This window comes from Lynx canadensis, chromosome B1 (assembly GCF_007474595.2).
Source record: "Lynx canadensis isolate LIC74 chromosome B1, mLynCan4.pri.v2, whole genome shotgun sequence".
Classification (NCBI taxonomy): domain Eukaryota; kingdom Metazoa; phylum Chordata; class Mammalia; order Carnivora; family Felidae; genus Lynx; species Lynx canadensis.
The window spans coordinates 165,863,030-165,886,867 of NC_044306.2; the positions used below are offsets into that span (position 1 = coordinate 165,863,030).

Here is a 23,838-nt window from a genome sequence, read left to right on the forward strand (position 1 = left end):
TAACAAGTCCGTTTTCAGTTTCACAGCTGGAGAGGAATTTTGCCTCAGGATGAACTGTACCTTGAGTCCCACCCATATCTGATGTGGATAGTATTTAGATAAGACTTTGGACTTTAGACTTTGGAGTTGATGCTGGATTGACTTAAGACTTTTAGGGCTTTGGGGATAGAATAAATATATTTTGCGTTAAGAAGGACATGATTTCGGGAGGGGCAAGGGTGGAATGTTATGGACTGAATGTTTGTATCCCTCTAAAATCCGTATGTTGAAGCTCTGACACCCAGTGTGATGGCACTTGGAGATGGGGACTTTGGGAGGTAATTAGGGCTAAAGCAGGTCATGAGGGGGGACCATCATGATGGGATTAGTGCCCTTATAAGAAGAGGCAGAGGAAAACTTGCTCTCCCTCTCTCTGTTTTCACCCCAAAAAGAGGTCATGTGAACACACAGCCAGAAGACATCCTCTGTAACCCAAGGGGAGAGGTTTCATTAGAAACACACCATGCTGTCACCTTGATCTTAGACTTCCAGTTCCAGAACTGTGAGAAAAATAAATTTCTGTTCTTTAAGCCACCCAGTCTATGGCATTCTGTTATAACAGCCTGGGTAGACTAATGCAAATCTCACTTGTAAAATGTGAAGCTATTAAATAGAATATCAGCAACCAAATCTATTAATACCAAAAAATATATTGCATCTTAACAAAACAGGCTTTATAAAAATGCAAGGATGGCTTAGTATTAGACACTTTATTCGTATGTCTCCAGATTTAATTAATACAGTAGATTTCTTTTATTGATCATCTCAATTGCTGAAGCAAACACATTTGTTAAAATTTGACAGTAAAAAAGAAAGAAAATTTCTTTAATTCTAAAAAGAATATCCCTCAAAAACCTGGATGCTTTGACATTATTTGCAATTACAAAAGAATGGAAATACTCTAAATGTCCATTAGGAGGGAACTGTTAAAAACAAAACAAAACATAGTTTAGCCAAGTAATAGTGTAAGATACATCTGGGAAGATAATGAGGTAGAATGCTACACACATATATATATATTATGTATATATAATGTATAATATATTATATACATAATGATTTCTGGACTAAATAGTGAATCAGTAAGTCAAGGTGCAAAACAGTGTATAAAATGTCACCTTTTGTGTGATAAATGGAAAGGGGAAATTATTTATTTACATTAAAAAATAAACAGAGGAGGGGCGCCTGGGTGGCGCAGTCGGTTAAACGTCCGACTTCAGCCAGGTCACGATCTCGCGGTCCGTGAGTTCGAGCCCCGCGTCGGGCTCTGGACTGATGGCTCAGAGCCTGGAGCCTGTTTCCGATTCTGTGTCTCCCTCTCTCTCTGCCCCTCCCCCGTTCATGCTCTGTCTGTCTCCGTCCCAAAAATAAATAAACGTTGAAAAAAAAAATTAAAAAAAAAAATAAACAGAGGATACACCAGAAACTAATAAAAATGTTTCTTATTGGTGAAGAGAGGCAGGAAGGAAGTGACAGAGATGCAAATAAGACATGTTCATATGTACCATTCATGTAGCTTTGATTTAGAATCAGGTAAACGACTTACTTAATGAACAATTATACCAAAGGAAGAAATTCATTAAAAATTGAAAACAAGGCAACAAGTTATCTAACTGTATATCAAGTTAGTGACTTGACTGTCTAAAATAAACGAATTATCTCCACTGAACTTAGAATATTTTGATTGTTCATCCCTAGTGGATGTACTCTAAGCACCTAAAGAATTGCAAAGAAAGCTTAAACTTCGACAAGTAGTATTGTTTTCCTCCCAACTTTACTGAGGAAAAATTGACCAATATAATTGCATATATTTTCAGTGGAAAATGTGATGATTTGATATACATATACATTTTGACATGTTTGCCGAGATCAAGGTAATTGATGCATCCATGATTTCATGTAGTTAACTCTTTGTATGTGAGTGCTGAGAACACTTCTACTCTCAGCAAATTCAAGTCTATCACACAGTGTCATTAACTATAGTCACCCTGTTGTACATTAGATCCTCAGAGCTTATTGATCTTGTGACTGAAAATTTGTACCATTTGATCTACACCTGTCTATTTCCCCTCAGCCCCTAGCAATCACAAGTCTGTTCTCTGTTTCAGTGAAATCCCTTTTTTTTTTTTAAGATTCCGCATATAAATGATACCATGCATTATTTGTCTTTCTCTGGGTTTATCCATGTTGTTGCAATTGACTGGATTTCTTCTTATGACCAAATGATATTCCATTACATTTTCTTTATCCATTCATCCATCAATGGGCGTTGATGTTGTTCATGTCTTGGCTGTTGTAAATCATGCTGCAGTGAACACGGGGTGCATGTATCTTTGTGAATTGGTGTTCTTATTTTTTTTTGCAGATAAAAAAGAAATTGTGCTTTCCCAGAAGTGGCATGTCTGGGTCATATGGTAGTTCTATTTTTATTTTTGTGTGGAATCTCCACGCTGTTTTTCACAGTGGCTGCACCAATTTACATTCCCATCAACACTGTTCAAGGGTTCTCCCTTCTCTACATCCTCATCAACACTTGTTATCTCTTGTCTTTTTGATAATAGCTATCCTAACAGGTGTGAAGTGATATTTCATTGTGGTTTTGATTGGCATTTCTTGATGATTAGAGATGTTGAGCATCTTTTCATATTATTTTTGGCAGTTTGTATGTCTTTTTTGGGAAACTATCTATTCAGGTCCTTTGCCCATTTTCAAATTAGGATTATTTGTTTTTTTGCTACCAAGTTGTGTGAGTTCCTTATATATTTTGACTATTAACCACTGATTGGATAATGATTTACAAATGATTTTTCAGTTCAGAGGTTGCATTTTCAAGTTTTTTAGTTTTATGTGGTTCCACCTATTTACTTAGCTTTTGTTGCCTGTACTTTTGGTATCTTATCAAAAAAACCATTGCCAAGATCAATGTTTGGAAGCTCCCCCCTCTCCTGTTTTCTTTTAGGAATTTTATGGTTTTAGGTGTTATATTTAAATCTTTAATTCATTTCAAGTTTCCATTAGGCAGTCTTATTGTTATATTGGGGTTGTTATTTTGAAAGTGTTGTTTGCACATTACAGGAGAAAGCGAGTAAGTATTTACATTCATGTTGTCAGGAACCAACATTTTCAACATAAGAGAAAAGAGATACAGATACAAAAATAAGTAAAACACTGTAATCTTAATTTTGAATTGAAAAGGAAAATATTTTTTCCTTCTTTGAAAATACATAATAGTTGGGGCACCTGGGTGGCTCAGTCAGTTGAGCCTATGACTTCGGCTCAGGTCATGATCTCACAATTTGTGAGTTCAAGCCCCGCGTCGGGGTCTGTGCTGACAGCTCAGAGACTGGAGCCTGCTTCAGATTCTGTGTCTCCCTCTCTCTCTATCCCTCCCCGACTAGTGCTCTGTCTCTCTCTGTCTTTCAAAAATAAGTAAATGTAAAAAAAATTTTTTTTTTAATACGTAATAGTTGTCTCTGTTCAACATAAAGCGAAAGAAGTGACAACTCAAGGACAATGAACAAATTTGGTCCTTACTTCCTGACAAAGTTCTTGAAGAATTCTTCTATTAAGTTTATTAACTTAAACTGTTTGTATCTTGATGTCCATCATTCTGATGTCATAACGAAATATGGTTGCCTTTTTCATATGCAGATTCATTTATTCCTTCATTTCAGGAAAAAATTTTCTTTTATTTGTTATATTTTTTAAAGATGTTTATTTTTGAGAGAAAGAGATACAGAGCACAAGAAGGGGCAGGGCAGAGAGAGAAGGAGACAGAGAATCCAAAGCAGGCTCCAGACTCTGATCTGTCAGCATGGAGCCTGACACGGGCCGAACTCACAAACTGTGAGATCATGACCTGAGCCAAGGTCAGATGCTTGACTGGGCCATCCAGGGGCCTCAGGAAAAATTTTTCTCACTAACATTTTCAGGACTTTTCTCTTCCACTTCTGGGTTCTTGGATTTAGAAGGATATTTTTTGTTGACTTGCTGTTTTCCTTACATGTGCATCTTCTTAAATGTGCTTATAGTGATTATCCTAAGACTCGTCAATTTTGATTTGTTACTTGTAAACATTTTCAGTGTTAAATTACTATTATTAGTCTTATAGCCACAATTTTCTTAGTTTTCTTTTATTACAATTTTTTCTTTTGTCTTTGAGCTGTATTTTTTTTTTTTGGTAAACATATATTTTATGCATGTATATATATATATATATATTAAAATAAATATATATATATATTTGTTTTAATTCCAGTTAGTTTACATATTGTGTTATGTTAGTTTCCAGCATACAATATAGTAATGCAACAATTCCATACATCACTCTGTGATCATCATGACAAGTGCCCTCCTTAATCCCCATCACCTAATTAACCTAGCACACCCCTCTGGTAACCATCAGTTTGTACTCATAATTAAGAGCCTTTTTTTGTTTGTTTTGTTTTGGTTTTGGTTTGTCTCTCTATCTCTTTCTTTTTTCCCTTTGCTCATTTGTTTTGTTTCTTAAATTTCACACATAAGTGAAATCATATGGTATTTGTCTTTCTCTCACTGATGTTTTTTGTTTAGCCTTATACTCAGTAGCTCCATCCATGTCCTTGCAAATGGCGAGATTTTATTCTTTTTAATGCATGAGTAGTATTCAAGTGTGTGTGTGTGTGTGTGTGTGTGTGTGTGTATCCCATCTTCTTTATCCATTCATCAGTTGATAGACACTTGGGCTAGTTCCATATGTTGGCTACTATAAATAATGCTGCTATAAAACACAACGGTGTATGTGTGCTTTTGAATTAGTGTTTTTGTATTCTTTGGGTAAATACCCAGTAACATTATTGCTGGATCATAGGGTGGTTCTATTTTTAACTTTTTGAGGAGGCTCCATACTGTTTTCCACAGTGGCCACACCAGTTTGTCTTCCCCAACAACAGTGAACAAGGGTTCCTTTTTCTCCACATCTTCACCAGCACCTGTTGTGTCTTGTGTTGTTGATTTTAGCCATTCTGCATGTGTGAGGTGATATCTCACTGTAGTTTTGATTAGCATTTCCCTGATGGTAAGTGATGATGAGCATCTTTTCATGTATCTGTTGGTCATCTGCATGTCTTTTTTTGGGGGGGGGGGGAATAAATGTCTGTTCACATCTCCTGCCTATTTTTTAATTGGATCATTTGAGCTGTTGTTTTATTAAACTCTTTCCTTAGTGTTTTCTTATAATACATAGCATTTATAAAGATTTTGGGTTTGTTTGTTTGTTTCTGGGTTATATTTTTTTTTTAATTTTTTTTTTCAACGTTTATTTATTTTTGGGACAGAGAGAGACAGAGCATGAACGGGGGAGGGGCAGAGAGAGAGGGAGACACAGAATCGGAAACAGGCTCCAGGCTCTGAGCCATCAGCCCAGAGCCCGACGCGGGGCTCGAACTCACGGACTGCGAGATCGTGACCTGGCTGAAGTCGGACGCTTAACCGACTGCGCCACCCAGGCGCCCCACTGGGTTATATTTTTTAATGGGTTTTTAATCAGTCTTTTGTTCTTCTCCCCATCCCTTCCTTTTGATTCATTGTATGAATAAATGTGCAACCATTAAAAACAATGTTGTGGAAGAATACATACTGATATGTGGAAATGTTCAAGATAGGTTAGTGAGCGAATAAGTAGACTAAATAATATACTTTGCATATATACAGAGCATTGTGATGCATTGCAACATTATATATATTCATATTATGTTAAGTAATATACAATATATCTTTTGAAAGAAAAAAAGACTAGCAAAATAATGTCAAATTTATTGTGTGCTCAGTATTATGCTATATACTTGATTACATGAAAGCTCTATTACGTAGGCACTATTAATATTTATTGACTATATCAGCAAATACAATAATAATTTAAAATAGATTTCTACTTATGCTTGCCTCATTTCATTGCTAGTTACATAGGTTGTTTTCCACATCTTCTAATAGTAGGGATTGAATTAAAGTTTACATAGGATATGGAAATACAGGCAACAGATATATAGTGTAACGTTCCAAAATCAAAATAATTCAATAATCTGATTTAACTTAAAATACATCATTTTCTTTCTTAGTTCCTTTCTGCATCCAAGGTACAGACTTTCATTTTTTTTTCAAACTTTAAAATACAAGGAATACTCTTATTTTCCTCTATGTTTGTGAGCAAGCAAAGCAATAAGCCCCAGGTTTCTGATTTTTATGGTAATAAATAAGTACCATAGCCAGTGCTACTCAACCTCGCAAATTTTTAGGCAATTTAAAGAAGTCTTTACAAAGAAGCCTCTTGCACTCTTTTTCAATGTGATGAAGGATTTCAAGTACACATGATTTAATAATCACCATTGCTTCTTGCTTCCTGCTTCTTCCTTCTGTGTTAAGTTCTCTTCTTAATTGAAAATACTCCTTGGAGGTTTGACCAGTAGGAACTATTTCAGTTTTGGTTTATCTTCAAATGTCTTTATTTCCCTCTCAAAATGGCATGACTGTTTAGCCAGGTTGGCAATTTTTTTCCTCTCATCAATCTAAGAATTGTCTTTCACATTTATCTGGATTCTTCAATCTGTCAGAAACTTTAGTGCCAACTTAAATTTTGTTTCCTTGTAGGCAATTGGAATTTTGTCTTTGGATGTTTGAAGTTTTGTGTGTGTGTTTTAAAAAAGTTTTGTGTGGTTATATTACAATGGATAGAATGTGGGTATCTTTCTTTCTATTTATCATCTATCTATCTATCTATCTATCATCTATCTATCTATCTATTTTAGAGAGAGAGAATGTGCACAGGGGAGAGGGGCAGAAGGAAAGAGAGAGAGAGAGAGAGAGAGAGAGAGAGAGAGAGAGAATCTTAAGCAGGCTCCACACTTAGCACGGAGCCTGATGCGGGGCTTGATCCCATGACCCTAGGATCATGACTTGAGCTGAAATCAAGAGCGATATGCTCAATCATCTGAGCCACCCAGGTGCCCCTGTATTTCTTTTTATATATCTTGTCTGGAAGATGCACTTCTTGAATTTGGGAAAAAATATTCAGATATTTTTTCAGTTTGGGAGAGTTCTCAGCTTTTAATGCTATGAATATAACCTCCCTCCTGATGTTTCTATTCTGTCTTTCTGGAACTCTAATTACACTTAGGTTGGACATTCTCATCCATCCTTTATTAATCTTTGTGCTAAATTCTGGTATATTTCTCAGGTTTGTCTTCTAGTTCTTTAGTTCTCTCTTCAGCAGTATCTAATCTTCTATTTTACTCTATTCACTGACTTTTAAATTTTATTGTTTATATGTATTTTTCATTTCTAGAGGTTCTGTTTGGTTTCTTTTCAGATTGTCCAGTTTTTTTAAATTTATAGTGTGTCATTCAAATGACTACATTTTTGTCTTTAGTTGTTTCATTCATACTTGTTTTTTTTTAATTTTTTAATGTTTATTTATTTTTGAGAGAGAGAGAGACACAGCCTGAGTGGGGGAGGGGCATAGAAAGAGGGAGACACAGAATCTGAAGTAGGCTCCAGGCTCCATGCTGTCAGCACTGAGCCTGACTTGGGGCTCGAACTCATGAACTGTGAGATCATGACCTGAGCTGCAGTCAGATGCTTAACCGACTGAGCCACCCAGGTGCCCCCATTCACACTTGTTTAATAGCCTCCATTGATTGTTCAATTGTCTGAAGTTCTCAGACTTTTAATACTGCTGCTGGTTATGGCTAATGATTTATTATTCTTTCTCTTAATGGATTGGGTTTATGGGTTTATGGGTTTATGACTTTAGGTTATAAACTTCATTGGATTCAGGTCATGGCACTCTAGGACAATTTTGCGTTCAGTTTGACCAGGCACCCCAAGGTAATACTGTCCTGGGGCCAATTTTTATGTTAATATTTCATTTTTGTGGTTCTTGGATCACATGCATAGTTGTAATTTCAAACCCTTGGGAAGGCTAGAACTGTGGTAAACAGTGCCCAAATAAATGTTTTGTTTCCAACCAGAATCTAGGCAGAGTCAGAATGGCATCCTCATAATATGCCTGAGCTAACCGAGTCCTTGTTTTTTGTTGGGGGGATCTTTGTTCCTCTTTGTGCTTCTTATGGATACAAGACCTCATTTCTTTTTTTTTTTAATTTTTTAAATTAAGTTTATTTATTTATTTTGAGAGGGACAGAGACAGTGTGAACAGAGCAGGGACAGAGAAAGAGGAAGAGAGAGACTCCCAAGCAGGCTCTGTACCATCAGTGCAGAGCCCGATGCAGGGCTCAAACTCACGAAACTGTGAGATCATGACCTGAGCTGAAACGAGGAGTCGGACGTTCAACCGACTGAGCCACCCAGGCGCCCCTGCAAGGTTTCATTTCTTTATTGAAAATGATAGCTTCCTTCAAGACAAGGCCATTGTAATATTGGCTCATGTGATATTCATTCATGTGATGTCATCTCATGTACTCACTGCTTTTGTTGTCAGTTTCCTACTGTCTTTCTGGAATCCTGAGATTTCCTTTTCTTGATGGAGAGTTCAACTGTTCACATGAAAGAAATTTGTTTTAGTTTACAAAATATTTCTCAATGTTTATCATGGGTGGGCTTTTAGATTATTTTCTAATATTTCAGAATTCATTCTTTAAAAAAATCAATTTACACAAAAATTTTTAGTCACACACAACAGTAGAGAGAATAGTACAATGAATCTCAATATGCTGTCTCCCAGCTTACCAATATTGTATCAATTTTGTCAGGATCTTTCTTTTTTTTAAATTTTTTTTTTTAACGTTTATTTATTTTTGAGACAGAGACAGAGCATGAACAGGGGAGGGTCGGAGAGAGAGGGAGACACAGAATCTGAAACAGGCTCCAGGCTCTGAGCTGTCAGCACACAGCCTGACACGGGACTTGAACTCACAGACCGTGAAATCATGACCTGAAGTCGGACGCTCAACCGACTGAGCCACCCAGGTGCCCCTGTCAGGATCTTTCTTTTTTTTTTTTTATTTAAAAAAAAAATTTTTTTTTTCAACGTTTATTTATTTTTGGGACAGAGAGAGACAGAGCATGAACGGGGGAGGGCAGAGAGAGAGGGAGACACAGAATCGGAAACAGGCTCCAGGCTCAGAGCCCGACGCGGGGCTCGAACTCACGGACCGCGAGATTGTGACCTGGCTGAAGTCGGACGCTTAACCGACTGCGCCACCCAGGCGCCCCTGTCAGGATCTTTCTTAAAGCATTTTTTCCTAGTGACTTCTGTAGCAGAGTTAAACTTTCTCCTGTAATTACACAGAGGAATTTTGACATTAACTAGTTTTTAATTACAATACTATGTTTCATAGTTTTAAGAAATCACCTAGAGAAAGCAAAGGCTTTATATAGCAGTATGTTAAACCTAATATTAAATGCTTAATTCATCGTTATTAAAATTCACATTCCAACATTTTCCAATTATAGGAAAATTACAATGTCCCTACACAGACACAAAATTGAATTGATGTTCCCCCTTGGAGTTTTTGTGTTGGGTACTCCAGGGCTTTCACTGCACCATTCAGATCTCTGCCTCTCTTTGTTTGTATTCTACCCCATTTGAATTTAGGCCAATCTCACTAATTTAAAAAAAATTTTTTTTTTCATTTATTTATTTTTGAGAGACAGAGAGAGCACAAGTGGGGAGGGTCAGAGAGAGAAGGAGACAGAATCCAAAACAGGCTCCAGGCTCTGAGCTGTCAGCATGGAGCCCGACATGGGGCTCAAACTTGCAAACTGTGAGATCATGACCTGAGCTGAAAAGTCAGACGTTTAACCGACTGAGCCACCCAGGTGCCCCCAATCTCACTGATTTTTGACTCCATTTCTTTGCTATGTCAACTTCATTCATTCGTGTACATGTTTAAGCTTCCTGTGTTTCTCTTTTTTGGCTTTATTATCCCAGGGCCCTCTACTCCAGTTACTTCCATCTTCACCCTAACGTGAAAAGGCAGAGAGTAGAGAAGTTTCAGAATTTACATTTTTTCTAAGGTCACATTTTACAGAATCCTGTTTTTTGTCATCTGACAAGTGAATTGACATTAACTACTATTGTTGGTGACAAGTAGGAGAAAAGTACTCCCAGTTTCCTGTTAATATCTTCTTGATAAAGAAGAAACACTTTTCTTAATGTTCTACAAATCTCTTCAGTTACAGTTTGGCCAAATTCATCTAATGTGTCCATAGTAGGGATACAGTATAGCCATTAATATTTTATTGAGAAATTCCCTGTGAGTCAAGGGCTCAAAATGTCTGACTCATGATGGGTGGGCTTTACTATGTGCACTGTAATTTAGAAGCAGGTATAAAGCCGCAAATATTTCAGCACAACGTTTGGAACATTGGATCAGCAGAATTAGACCACGTTTTCTCTCCTGGCTAAACGTGAGAGAAAAGAGGCCACTTAACAATGGCAGGGAATGGGCTCCTCACCGGTCCTGTGTAGGCAGCTTCCCTGGAGAGATGTATGACTCTCTCAAGCTGGAGTTGAAATGTAGTTTGCACATACATCCAGTTTCCCAAGAGGAGACACTACTTTCATGCGATGTTTGAATGGGTGGACAAAGCCAGGGATGCTGTGTGTTTGGATATCTCTGCCTCTGACACCTTAAAATCTTAGAAAAAGATAGAAGTCCTCTGACTAAGTTGGAGGCCCCTACAGCTCTTAAACTGTCACCTTTAGTTCTTACCTAATGTCATAGAGAAATCCTGGGACTGCTGCTCAAATATCCCTACGTGGAGAGTGATGGAGTTTTGTGGAGGGAGGACTCCTTTTCTAATCATTGACCAGCTTCATAAACATGCTGACCTGTATCGTTGCACAGAACTCTGAGCACAGGGCTCCACCCATTGTTTAATGCTCTGCTGTCGCTTTGTTGAAATTATTAACAATAATATAAATATTACAAATAATATAATATAAATAATATAAAATAATTTTTGAACAAGGGGCCCTATATTTGCGATTTACCCTGAGTGCCCGAAATTAGGTAGCCCATTCTGTCCCTGGGTTTTACTGTGATTGGACCAACTTCAGTCTCTTATTTGCCCTTGAATTAAGGACAGTGCCAAGGAATGTCATGAGTTAACAGTCATTGGCCAGTCAGGATCCCTGCCTGGAGCTAGGGAGAGGGAGAGGTCTCCTAAACTTCATGGCTGATATTCCAATTAGAGATGAGGAAGTTGATACTGAGGATACAACCAATAAGAACTAGTCCATTCTTCCTCCTTGTTGTTGAGTGGTTGCTTATGTTTTACTTTTACTTTCTAATCTTACATTGCCTTGTAATAAGATAAAAGGTATATTTGTTAAAAAGAAAAAGTGTATCATATGCATCCCCAAAACTAAAATATTCAATATTCCCTTTTGAGATTCCCTTTACAATCTTACTCCCTTTACAATTGTATTCTCTGTAAAGTCTTCCTTTGTAAATTCAGAGAGTAAAAAGGTAAATATCAGCTCAGCTTGAGGCTGACTTGTTACTGATTTTAAAGATAGAGAATTCTGGGGGCGCCTGGGTGGCTCAGTCAGTTAAGCCTCCGACTTCAGCTCAGGTCGTGATCTCACGGCCCTTGAGTTTGAGCCCCGCGTCGGGCTCTGTGCTGACAGCTCAGAGCCTGGAGCCTGTTTCAGATTCTGTGTCTCCCTCTCTCTGCCCCTCCCCCGTTCATGCTCTGTCTCTCTCTGTCTCAAAAATAAAGGTTAAAAAAAAATTTAAAGTTAGAGAATTCTGAGTGAGAGATGGTTATCTGAATGGGTGTTGTACAAATACATTAAGAACCACAGTACTTAGCTGGTATAATGCAGACCTTGGTATTACAGATCTGCCCTCTCACATATTCTTCCAGTATTTCAATGTTGACTGTGAAGTGGGGTTCCCAATAAAACTACACATGTTGGAAAGTCCTCTTAGATCTCATTGCCTTCGTGAACAGTGAAGTTTAAAACTAACCTCAAGTGAGGCACTGATTTTATAATAAACCCTACCCTCCATGAACATGATGTGTCACTAAGTAGTTTCTTATACTCTCGTCATTTTAGAACTTATTTTTGCCATTAGTGGCATTAAAAACCAAACAATTTTCATGTGTGTTAGAGTACATTTTGGGTAAATAAATAAAATGTGGTCTAATTTCAAATTCTTATTTTTAAATTCTTTAGCACCAAGACTAATGCCTATATTTAATAGAGAATACATATTTTCTCAATGAATAACTAAGGTTTTTAAAAATAGAACACCCAACATTTGTTTCTTTTTCAAGTAAGCAAACTAATTAATGAAACTTTGAATTTTGACCGTGTGTGTGTGTGTGTGTGTGTGTGTGTGTGTGTGTAATGGAATATAATCACGGAATTTAGAAGAAAACGGCCGATGAAAGCTTAATGTTTCAGCCTCGGTTTTTCTACCCATACACCATGGATACAAGTATTTCTCCTTTCTAGTCTACAGAGTTTTTGTGAGTCACAAATGAGTTAATCATAATAGTGAAAAGTTTTATAACTCACCATATGTGCTAATGACAGGCATTATGTAACATCACTTAATCCTTATAATAACCCCAAATATAGTAATTTGCAGATGAAGAAACATAAATAGAAAAGTTCAGTAACTTGTGAAAAGCCACATAAATATGGAATAATAAAAGCAGGATTTGAATCAGACCAATAGATATAATTATATAGAAAATGTTAAATCCCAATCCTCATGCTTCTCCTGGCAAAATTTGGTAGCTCATACGTAACTCTGATAATTAGTGTTGTACCAGCCAGGCACTTACATTTTTTGCATGTGCAAAAATTGGCAAGACATTGAGTTACCAATGCCCTTGACTATGTCTGTAAAGACTTTTTACAAATGCCACAGTTGACTCATGTGTTTTACTTTGTCTCATTGATTTTCTTTTATGAGAAATAAAATAGTTACCATATTTGGATTCAAAGATGTTTACAGAGTTGGTTAGGAGGCCAGGATCTTCACAGAAGGACCTGTCTTTAACTCTCTGTTCCTTCTTATCTTACTGTAACTCTTTTACGGATCTTCCTAAGTACACGAAGTCCTTTCATATTGGTTTGTGCCAGAAATTATTCTGACAAGATGTAACTGTCCCCATCAGTTATCTAGAATAGAGAATGACTTTCATTATTCCATTCTGCTGATGTAGTCCTGAACTGTGTTGACTTTGTAGTACAGCCAGGAATAGATACTAAGCGTTCCCAATCCAAATGGACTCTTAGTAAGGACAGGTGAACTACTTTTAATAGCAAATTCACTGTTTCCTTTGAGAACGTTTAATTTTTGCCAATCTTAGAGAAGCAGCTCTGTTGCTAAATCCAAGGAGAGTCATCAAAATATTCTACAATGAATGAAGTGCATTTACCATGTTTAAAATGGAATAGTATCTTTGGCAGAATTGTACGGAGGAAAAGAATAGGTTATGGGATCAGAAAAACCTGGTTTCGATTCTACAAGTTAACATCTGTGTAATTTTGAGCACTTTCTTACCCTCACTGAATCTATCTCATCATATATAAAATAGGAATAAAAAATCTTTCTCATAGGATTGTAACGTACGTAGAATATATATAACGTATATATTGTATATAACATACCTAGAATCATAAATCCAGCCTAGAAGGTACTCAAGGATCTTTTGTCTATTTTCTTACCTTTAAGTTGTTTTACTTAATACAAAACAATAAGTGGAAGGGAAATTTTAAGTATATTTAATAACAAGAGACAACTTGAATAGATACTAATAATTTATTTAGGCTTTTACTGTAAACCTATCCCAGCCTATCCTCTCTGAATTGTATGTTTTTCTTGCTGAAGGTACCAACACTGTTGAAATGATAGTTGAACATCAGCAGTATGATGATTTCTGTTTTCTCTGCTATGGTGAGGTCTCATGCTACAAGCAATTGAGCATGCTTAAGGGTAACAGAAGGTATACCTTTTACAGGAAAGGGACGGCAGCCCTTTCTCTCTTACTTCCAACTGCTGCACTATATAGTCCAGAGGGGAGTCCAAGATAAAAATTAATCTACTGAAAGAAACAGGATGGGATGACTCCCTAGGTCATGGTAAGTTCTAGGGAACAGATAATTAAAAACAATAGTTGCAGTATTAGCCATCAACATTGGTGCCTTTGGGTCTGAGATATACTGGCTCATTCACATCTACTATCTTTTTCAGGAAGAAATCTTTAGTGGGGACAATCTGTTCCATTGAATCTTTGCATTCATGCAGTGAATAATTATTGTCTACTCTTTGGTATCCCAGTGGTTTCTATCATTGTGGAAGAACGCTGGGAGTAAATAGATAGATAGACAAACAAGATTGTATGAGGTAGTCCTAATACTATAATGAAAATAAAATAGGATGATGTTATTGAGGGATATAGGAGCACTTTGGATGATATGCTTATGGGAACTCTTGCTGTCCTCTGAGAAGGAAATACCTTGTGTGTGTGTGTGTGTGTGTGTGTGTGTGTGTGCAGCTCACAATGCCATAACACAGTAACACACCAAATGTGAGTTACCTTACTATTTTGTACTTTTCAAATGATTTCTTAAAATTCATTTCTCAGTATTCTCAATATTGATTCTCAATATTCTTTGGCTAGGTGAGGATGAATTAGCCTTTTGATCATCTCCTCACTTCAAATTTAGTTTATCATCAAGTGTATAAACCCCAAAGCTGTGAGCCCTACAGAAAATAATGTAATATAAAATGAATGATACTGGTCAGTATACATGGGTGCATTATCTATGAATATAAATTCAGAACAATGACATGCCATTACATGCTTTTTAGTCCTTTCCTTTCATGGGCCATTAGGAATTATATTCTTTAAGATATGTTTTTAACATAATAACCCCTTTGGTGTTAGCCTGGGGTGGTTCCAAACTGAAGTTATTCACAAGACCTAAGTTTGAAGATCTGGAATTTTCACAGAATGGCTCTGCATAGCCAGGCAGATGTCTTAGCCTTTCTGCAATTGTGTTTTCTCATGTATACTATAGATGTGATACCACTTTAGCAGGTTGTGAAAATGAGATCATTGTGAACGAGGGCCTCTGAGTACCTGGTTTGGTGCTTGGCACCTGCTGGTTTTCAATACATGTCTTCCTGAGACTGAATTTTCCACCGATTTTTTTTCACCTTTTTTGGTGGAGTCAAACTCTTACTCTCAGGTCTTTTAAGTAAGCATCTCTGCTTGTAGCACAATACATACAGTTGTGTCATTTTGAAGTTTACTGTCTTTATGATCACTCTGCCTGTGCTTATCTCCCACACTGAAATGTGTTTTAACCTCCCGCACCAAATGACATGACGGTCATATTCATGCAACGTGCCCGGAACCCCTGACCTTAGCACTCACGTGAGGCTGAATTTATGTGTTTATGTGTCTGTTTGTGTTCTGAGTATTATTTTGACTTGGATTTTCTTCTTCTCTGACTCCTGTCTTTCCCATTTTGTATTTTGAGTTTGAGGAGGTCGAAAAAAGTGTTGTGCCCTTAAGTTTTTGGCCGTGTCTCTCCTATGTTCTAGGATGAGAGAAATTCCACATGTCATTGATTGGCTTTGAAAAGGAAAATCATGTTTTGATCCTGCCCCACCGAGCTCAGCGCATTTTGGGTTAGATAATAAAAACAGTGGTGAAGTGTGTGTTTTCATGAAGAATGAGACTCTGAGCTAATGGCTACAATCTGGTCATCTGGGGGAAAGAGTTCTTACACGGTTTGGGCAGTTTTCAGAGAGGTTTGAAAGAGACGTGACATTAGGCAGTGTACTTAGGAGACTAGGAAGGGCAGTGAGACGATAAGAAGTGAAGTCTCTGAGGTGACCTATGTGAAGGAAAGAAGCAGAAGAGGAGGTCTGGAATCCTTCTGTGATAGGCTGTATTTGCTCTGTATTACAGATCAAAGGGCGGCCATTTTGTCAGAGATGCAGAATTATTTTTAAACATTGTTTTTATTAAAATGAAATTGGCCTTAGGTTTGGAGAGGTTTTTCCCTTTATTTCTTTGACTGGGAGTTATATATCAGAAGAGATGTTTCCTTTCTTGTTGAGCTCTGTTCCCTTGCCTTTATCCTCCTCAACATAATTAGAATTAATTCTTGCACTGTGTTTCCGAAACCTGAAGACTCTGGGTTCAAGTAGCAGCTTGCTTCAATAATAACCAAAAATTTAATTATCCCCTTCTTAAATGAAAAGTAATAAATCTTTATATAAACCAATAAGAGAATACAGAATTCAAAGAGCAAAATAGAATAGTCTCCTAATATCCCGTCACCTGGATTCATATTAATATTTTTATTTATATGACACCAACCATGCAAATTTAGGGAATGAAGGAGAAAGAGAGGCTATGGAGGTGGTAGTGAGCCAATTATGGAGGAAAATGAAATCGGAGGCTCTGAGCTGACCCTGAACTGGTAGCATGGACAAGATTGGAAACCTTTGAGTAACCATGTATTTTTAAAAATAGGATCATGGTATGCAAATTGTTTTGTGACTTGCTATTTTTATTTACTACAAGCACCATTCTATGTGATTAAATAGTCTTTTAAAGCATCTTTCATATAGTTAAGTATTCTGTTGTTTGTTTCATAGTATTTTAAAGCAATTCCCATTGGCGAACGTTTAGGTGATTGCTATCTTTTTATTATAGGGGGCACCTGTGGGGCTCAGTCAATTAAGCGTCTGCCTCTGGCTCAGGTCATGATCTCGTAGTTCATGGGTTTGAGCCCGATGTGCTGACAGTGGAGAGCCTGCTTGGGATCCTCTCTTTCCTCTCTCTCTCTGCCTCTATCCAGCTTTTCCTCTCTCTCAAAAAGTAAATAAACTTTAAAAATGTTAAAAAAAAATTATAAACTATGCAGAGATGAAGATCCATGTAGATAAATCCATGTTCACAACCATGATTATTTCCTTAGGATAAAAGTATTAGAAATATCACAGTGTCAAAGGGTATGCATTTAAAACTTTTTTTTTTTGGATACATATTGTCCTGCCTAGCTGTAATCCAGAACAGTATTTGCCAATTTATATGCCCATCAGCTGGCTGTGAGAGTGTATTTTTCTATACATTTGCCCAGGACACAGATGCTACCCCTTTGTGAATATTAGTAGCTTGATTTCATTATCATATGCATGCAGGCGCATGCACATGCACGCACGCACACACATACACACACACACATTTATTTGTATGTATGTGGGTGTCTAGAATCTAGAATCTAGAGTCATTCTTACTTGCAGAATGTATTTTATATTATGAACATTGTCAGTCTATCGTGTCAAATGAGTTTGCAAACATATGATTCTGTCATGCCTGCTCCTAAATATAAATATCTTGACTTCCCAGGTGCCTGTATGAACATCACCCACAGCCAGTGTCAGATGCTGCCCTACCACACCACGCTAACACCTGTCTTCTCATTTGTCAAAAACATGGAAATGGAGAAGTTCCTCAAGTTCTTCATGTACCTCCATCGCCTCAGTTGCTATCAACATATCATGCTTTTTGGCTGTAGCCTCGCCTTCCCTGAGTGCGTCGGTGATGGCGATGACAGGTATTTTGGAACCAAAATCATTCAGTGATAAGAGTCAGTTGTAGCAGAAGTGACTGAGGGGGAATGAGATCATCCCAAGCTACCACCGTATATTTTTGTTAAAGGAGAAAATATCTCATGCCAGTCATAGCCAGTTGTAATTCTTTTAAACTAGATTTTTTTTTTGAAAACCTAGAGTAGTTTTATTTCTGGGAAGAAATTAGTCAGGATGTTAGGTTGAGGCGATCAGCTGGGATACTGAGTAGCTGTTTCAGTGAGGGTCTGGCAGAAGACAGCACACTCAAAGGGGTGACTGAAAAGAGTTTATTGAAGAGAAGATTTATGGAGGTGTGGACAGGTTAAGAGAACAAATAAATGATGAGAGGCACCAGGGTCTCATGATAGGGGGATGCAGTTCCACCACCCAGGACTTGGAAGGGGAGAAGGGCAGACAGCACCTGGAGAGAATTATAGCTGCGGGTAAGAGGTCTTCCAACAAGCCAAGTGCTGTGACCCGAGACAGAGGAGCACAGCCACTGCCAGCCCTTCAGCCCTGCAGGACAGAGAAGAAGAAATAAATACCCCAACCTCACTCTCCTGCCCTCTCCCCTGCCAGGACCTCCCACCAGATCAATTCACCCACAGCTATTGGGCAAGGGTGTGTTACTGATGTGAGCACAATGGATGAGATCCCAAATCTTGTCTAAATATCATCAGGTCCTAAGTGCCAAATCTCATCCTCTAAATCAGGTAAAGGTGAGACACTAGGTGGTTCTTATGGTCAACACTGGAACCCACAGCAGGTGAGGAGGGTGTGGGGTAGATGCAGAAGGACAAACAGAGACTGTCTAGTGCTCTATCAAATAAGATTGGAAAGAATTTTCTTATTTTAGGTGTGGGGAAGCATTTGTGAGTGAGCATGCTTGTGTATGTGTCTTGTAAGCTCATTTCTTTTTTTTTTTTTTAGATGTAAAATTGATACAAACATGATATTGGTTTCAGGCATACCACATAATGGTTCAACATTTGCATATATTGCCAAATGACCACCTCAGTAAGTCTAGTTAGCACTCACCACCACACGGTGGCAAATTTTCTTTTTCTTAGAACAAGAAGTTTATTTTGCTTATTTTTTTAAGGTTTATTCATTTTTCGGAAACAGAGAGACAGAGAGACAAAGCGTGAATAGGGGAGGGGCAGAGAGAGAGGGAGACATAGAATCTGAAGCAGGTTCCAGGATCTGAGCTGTCAGCACAGAGCCCGATGTGGGGCTCGAACTCACAGACCACAAGATCATGACCTGAGCTGAAGTTGGGCGTTTAACTGACGGAGCCACCCAGGTGCCCCTAGAATGAGAAATTTTAAAATCAACTCTCTTAGCAACTTTTAAATGTACAATAGAGTATTATTAACTATAGTCACTATGCTGTATATTACATCTCCATAAATTATTTAGTTTATAACTAGAAATTTGTACATCAATTTGACCACCTTCACCTTACTGAAATAGCATAACTTCAATATTACATTATTATATTGAAATAATTTTCAATAAGAGTAAATCAATTAAAAGTATGTTATGGAATATTTTAAATTTACTAGGTATACATCTTAAAAAATTTTTCAAAGCATGTACTAAATACAAAATTACGTGGAACATCAGTTGTTTTCTGAATTAAAATGTTAAGGTATCTTTGGAATAGTAATGTTAGAATGAGATGCATTTTCAAGTGTAAATAGATTCCATATTATTTGCAGTATTTTTTTTTAATGTTTATTTTTGAGAGAGAGAGAGGGAGAGAGAGAGAGGGAGGGAGACAGAGTGTGAGTGGGGGAGGGGCAGAGAGAGAGGGAGACACAGAATCTGAGGCAGGCTGCAGGCTCTGGGCTGTCAGCACAGAGCCCCATGCAGGGCTTGAGCTCACAGACCGCGAGATCATGACCTGAACGGACGTCAGATGCTTAACACTGAGCCACCCAGGCGCCCCTATTTGTACTAATTTAATTAGTGTATAAAATGCGTTTGGAACAGGACACAGGCGTTTATTGTTTTAACTGGAAAATGCCTGAATGGCCACAGAATAAAATCTGGGTAAAACAGAAACAGTAGATTATTGTAGAAATAAGTAAAGAGCTATGATCAGATACTGTGTTCAGGAAAACATTTCACTCGAAAGAACCCTATGCAGAGCAGGCTTTCATGGTGGTAAGAGTGAAGCAGTGGGAGCGTGACATGATGGTTGGATTAGTTTTCTAGAGCTGCCATAATAAATTACTACAAGCTGAGTGGCTTACACATTTATCCTCTCACAGTTCTAGAAATGAGAAGTCTAAAACCTGACAGGGCCATGCTCCCTCTGGAGATTCTGAGGGGGGCAGGGGACATTGTCTCCCTTTGTCAGCTTCTGGTAGTTTCAGGCTTTCCTTGACCTGTGGCTACATCACTCTACTCTCTGCCTCCATTTTCACATAGGCTTCTCTATGTGTCTCTCTTCTCTTATGAGGACACTTGTCATTGGTTTAGGTAGCCCAAGAGGGTCTCATCATCTCAAGGTTCTAATTACACCCACAAAGACCTTTTATCCAAATAAGGCCATGTTCACAGTTTCCAGAAGTTAGGACGTGGACAGGTCATTTTGGGACCATCCATTCAACACACTGCAGCCGGTGAGGAATCAGGGCACAAAGCCACACGTCTCAGCCTTATCTTGTACGTAGATAAAACAATGAAAGAGAGTGCATTCAGCTTCCTGGAGACTCTGAATTCCCTTTGGTCATCCTTATTGTAACTCAACCTCCACTCTCACTTCAATCAACTGTAAAATTTTAGTGATACTACTCATAGCCTTCCGGGCACTTTTAGGTAAAACTTGTTTCTCTTCTGACCTGGTTCATCCTGAGAAATGCTCTAATATAAGTGTTTTCCATTTTCTGTTATAATGGATAATAATTTATAGTCACTTTTCAGGTATACTTTGGAGACTTATCCTATTTTTTATTATTACATTTATTATTATACTTAACTTTATAATTACACTTTCAGACCAGTGCTTCCTGCTGTCATTTAGTGTGTGCATAGACCCAGCTAGGTAGATTTAATAAGCAAAACAAGTTAATAAAGGTAAAATGTATTTTAGAAAATAGTTCAAACATTTTTCTTCTTTTTCACATAACATTATCCATTATACTAATTTTTTCTACTGTTCAAATAATGGAGCATTGCTTATATTCTATTATAGACAAAATAGCTGTTTGGTAATGTTTAAAATTTAGTTTAAAAAGATCTAGTGGTATATATAAATAGTATAGTTTTTAACGTGCCCCCTCAGATGCTCATTAACTACATATATAACAATGAACTTTAATAATTTCTATTTACACTAGGATTGCTATGAATAAATATGTGTATCATATACTATAACACAGGCTAATTGAAGTTGTGTATAATTTCTATGGATTCAGTGACATATATCTCAAACTATAGAGATTTCGCTGATAAGCCATTTGGGTAGTCATAAAAATATGAGTTAGAAGGACTAGCTTAAAAATATCAGCAAGTAACTAGAGAGAAATTCACAATTTCTGGGCCAAGAGAATAACAGTTGCTTCTGGATGGCTTTTTGATACACAAGATACAATTAAGGTGTCTGGAAGAGAAACCATCCACATGCTTTCTATGTGTAACTATCTCTCATTCCAACCTTGTTTAAATAATCGGCCTATAACATTATCAAAGCTGTAGGGAAGTCAGTTTGCCTTGGAAGGTCCAGCTGTGCTTGTAGAAGACACCCAGGAGACCTGCTGATGTGGGATGATGGTCACTCCCATATACTTTGTAGAGAAACTCTGTGCTCATGGAATGAGTCCTTAACATTAAAAACTGGACATGCTTGCTGTTGATTCTTTTCCCCCTCTGGAGTATTAATTTGTCACTAGGTCCTTTGCAGAAATTCTTAATATCTGTGGAGATGAAATAATCTTTATCTACCTGGATTAGTTGAGATTAAAGATTATATCTCAAACCTAGGACTACAGGACAGTTTTCTGTAGTGTACTCAGTCCCTGTAGGATTGTGGTAAGGATCAAATGAATTTCCTTGAATGAGCTTCCTCAAAAGAACTATTATGCTTTTTCCCAAATAACTATGTTTGCTGGAAGTTAGAAAATTTAATCTGGTAACTACAGAGAAAGCACTTAAAGTTTGGGGGCAGATGAACACTCAATCTGTAGCTCTGTCAATTGCCAGTTAAAGGGCCTTGGACATATTAGTCTTGTGAACCCATGGTTTACTCATTTCTATGATGAGGGTGATTATACCCCCTTTATAGGCTGTGTTGTGTGTATTCGACAGAATGATTTATGCAAAGTGCCCATACATGGTTTCCCCTACCTGGTGCACAGTAACTTCTCCATAAATAATAACTTAGTATTATTGATATGGTAGTCCAAGATGATATGTGTTTTCTGGGAGTATATAAACTTCATCACCTCCTTTGGAGATGCAAGATTTGCATTTTTTTTTTTCTCATGCTTCTCACCTTCTAAACCTGATTAGTGATACTGAGCATCATTTCAAGTGTCTGTTGGACATCTATATGTCTTCTTTGGGAAAATATCCATCAGGTCCTCCGCCCATTTTTTAATTGCATTTTTTTTTTTTTTTTTGGTGTTCAGTTGTGTAAGTTCTTTATGTATTTTGGATATTAACCCCTTATCTGATGTATTATTCGCAAATATCTTCTCCCATTCAGTAAGTTTCCTTTTTGTTTTGTTGATGGTTTCTGTCACTGTGCAAAAGCTTTTTATTTTGGTGTGGTCCCAATAGTTTAATTTTGCATTCATTTCCCTTGCCTCAGGAGACATATCAAGGAAAATGTTTATATGGCTGATATTGGAGAAATTACTATGTTTCCTTCTAGGAATTTTATGGTTTCAGGTCTCACATTTAGGTCTTTAATCCATTTTGGGTTTATTTTTGTGTATAGTGTAAGAAAGTGGTCTAGTTTCATTCTTTTGCATTTATCTGTCCTGTATTCCCAACAGTATTTGTTGAAGAGACTTTTCTCCATTATATATTCTTGCCTCCTTTGTCGTAAATTAATTGACCATAAAATTGTGGGTTTATTTCTAGACTCTCTGTGTCTATTCTTTGTGCTGGTGCCATACTGTTTTGGTTACTGAAGCTTTGTAATATATCGTGAGGTCTGGGATTGTGGTACCTCCGCTTTGTTCTCATTTCTCAAGATTTCTTTGGCTATTTGAGGTCTTCTGTGGGTCCATGTAAATTTTAGTATCATTTGTTCTGGCTCTGTGAAAAATGTCTTTGTATTTTGATAGAGACTGTATTGAATCTATAGATCGCTTTGAGGGGTATGGACATTTTAACAATATTAATTCTTCCACCTATCGGTGTGAAACATTGTTCCATTTTTTGGTGTTGTCTTCAGTTCTTTGATCAATGTTTTATAGTTTTCAGAGTACAAGTCTTTCACCTCCTTGGTTAAATTTATTCCTAGGTATTTTATTGTTTTCGGTGCAATTATAAATGGAATTGTTTTCTTAATTTCTCTTTCTGCTATTTTGTTATTAATGTATAGCAATACAGCTGATTTCTGAGGACTAATTTTGTATCCTTCAACTTTTCTGACTTGACTTATTACTTGTAATAGTTTTTTGGTGGACTCTTCAGGATTTTCTGTGTATAGTACCAGGGCATCTGCAGAGAGCAACAGTTTAACTTCTACCTTGCCAATATGGATGCTTCTTATTTCTTTTTCTTTTCTGATTGCTGTGGCTAGGATTTCCAGTATTACATTCAATAATAGTAGTGAGGGTGGATATCTGTGTCTTGTTCCTGATCTTGTAGGAAAAACTCTCAGTTCTTTTTTAATCATTGAATATGTTGTTGGCTGTGGGTTTTTTATATATGCCCTTTATTATGTTGAAGTATGTTGATTACTGGAATGATTAAAAAAGTATTTGCTATACTAGAATTATAAAGCCTCTCCCTCATCACCAAATTTATGCTCACAATTCCTACTACTGCACATCATTATATTGCTACACCATTTCTGAGTTAAATTTTACTGATAATGTTTTAATAAGAAATTAAAATTTGTCTGCTTCTAATGTAATTTTGGAGAGCTTACTGTATTCTTAAATGTGTTATTTTATAAGACAGCATGGGCCAATCTCCTATGTAAATGCAACCCTGAAGTCAT

General features: G+C 37.2%; 1 protein-coding gene across 5 annotated transcripts in view; it reads left to right on the forward strand.

Moving 5' to 3' along the window:
* CORIN (corin, serine peptidase) overlaps window positions 1–23,838 on the forward strand; it is a 260,054-nt gene that overhangs the window by 63,377 nt on the left and 172,839 nt on the right. For all 5 annotated transcript variants that reach the window (XM_030313921.1, XM_030313922.1, XM_030313924.1 and 2 more), the window contains one exon: window positions 17,431–17,638. In XM_030313921.1, coding sequence (XP_030169781.1) covers window positions 17,431–17,638 — 208 coding nt within the window. The remainder of the gene's footprint in view (window positions 1–17,430; window positions 17,639–23,838) is intronic.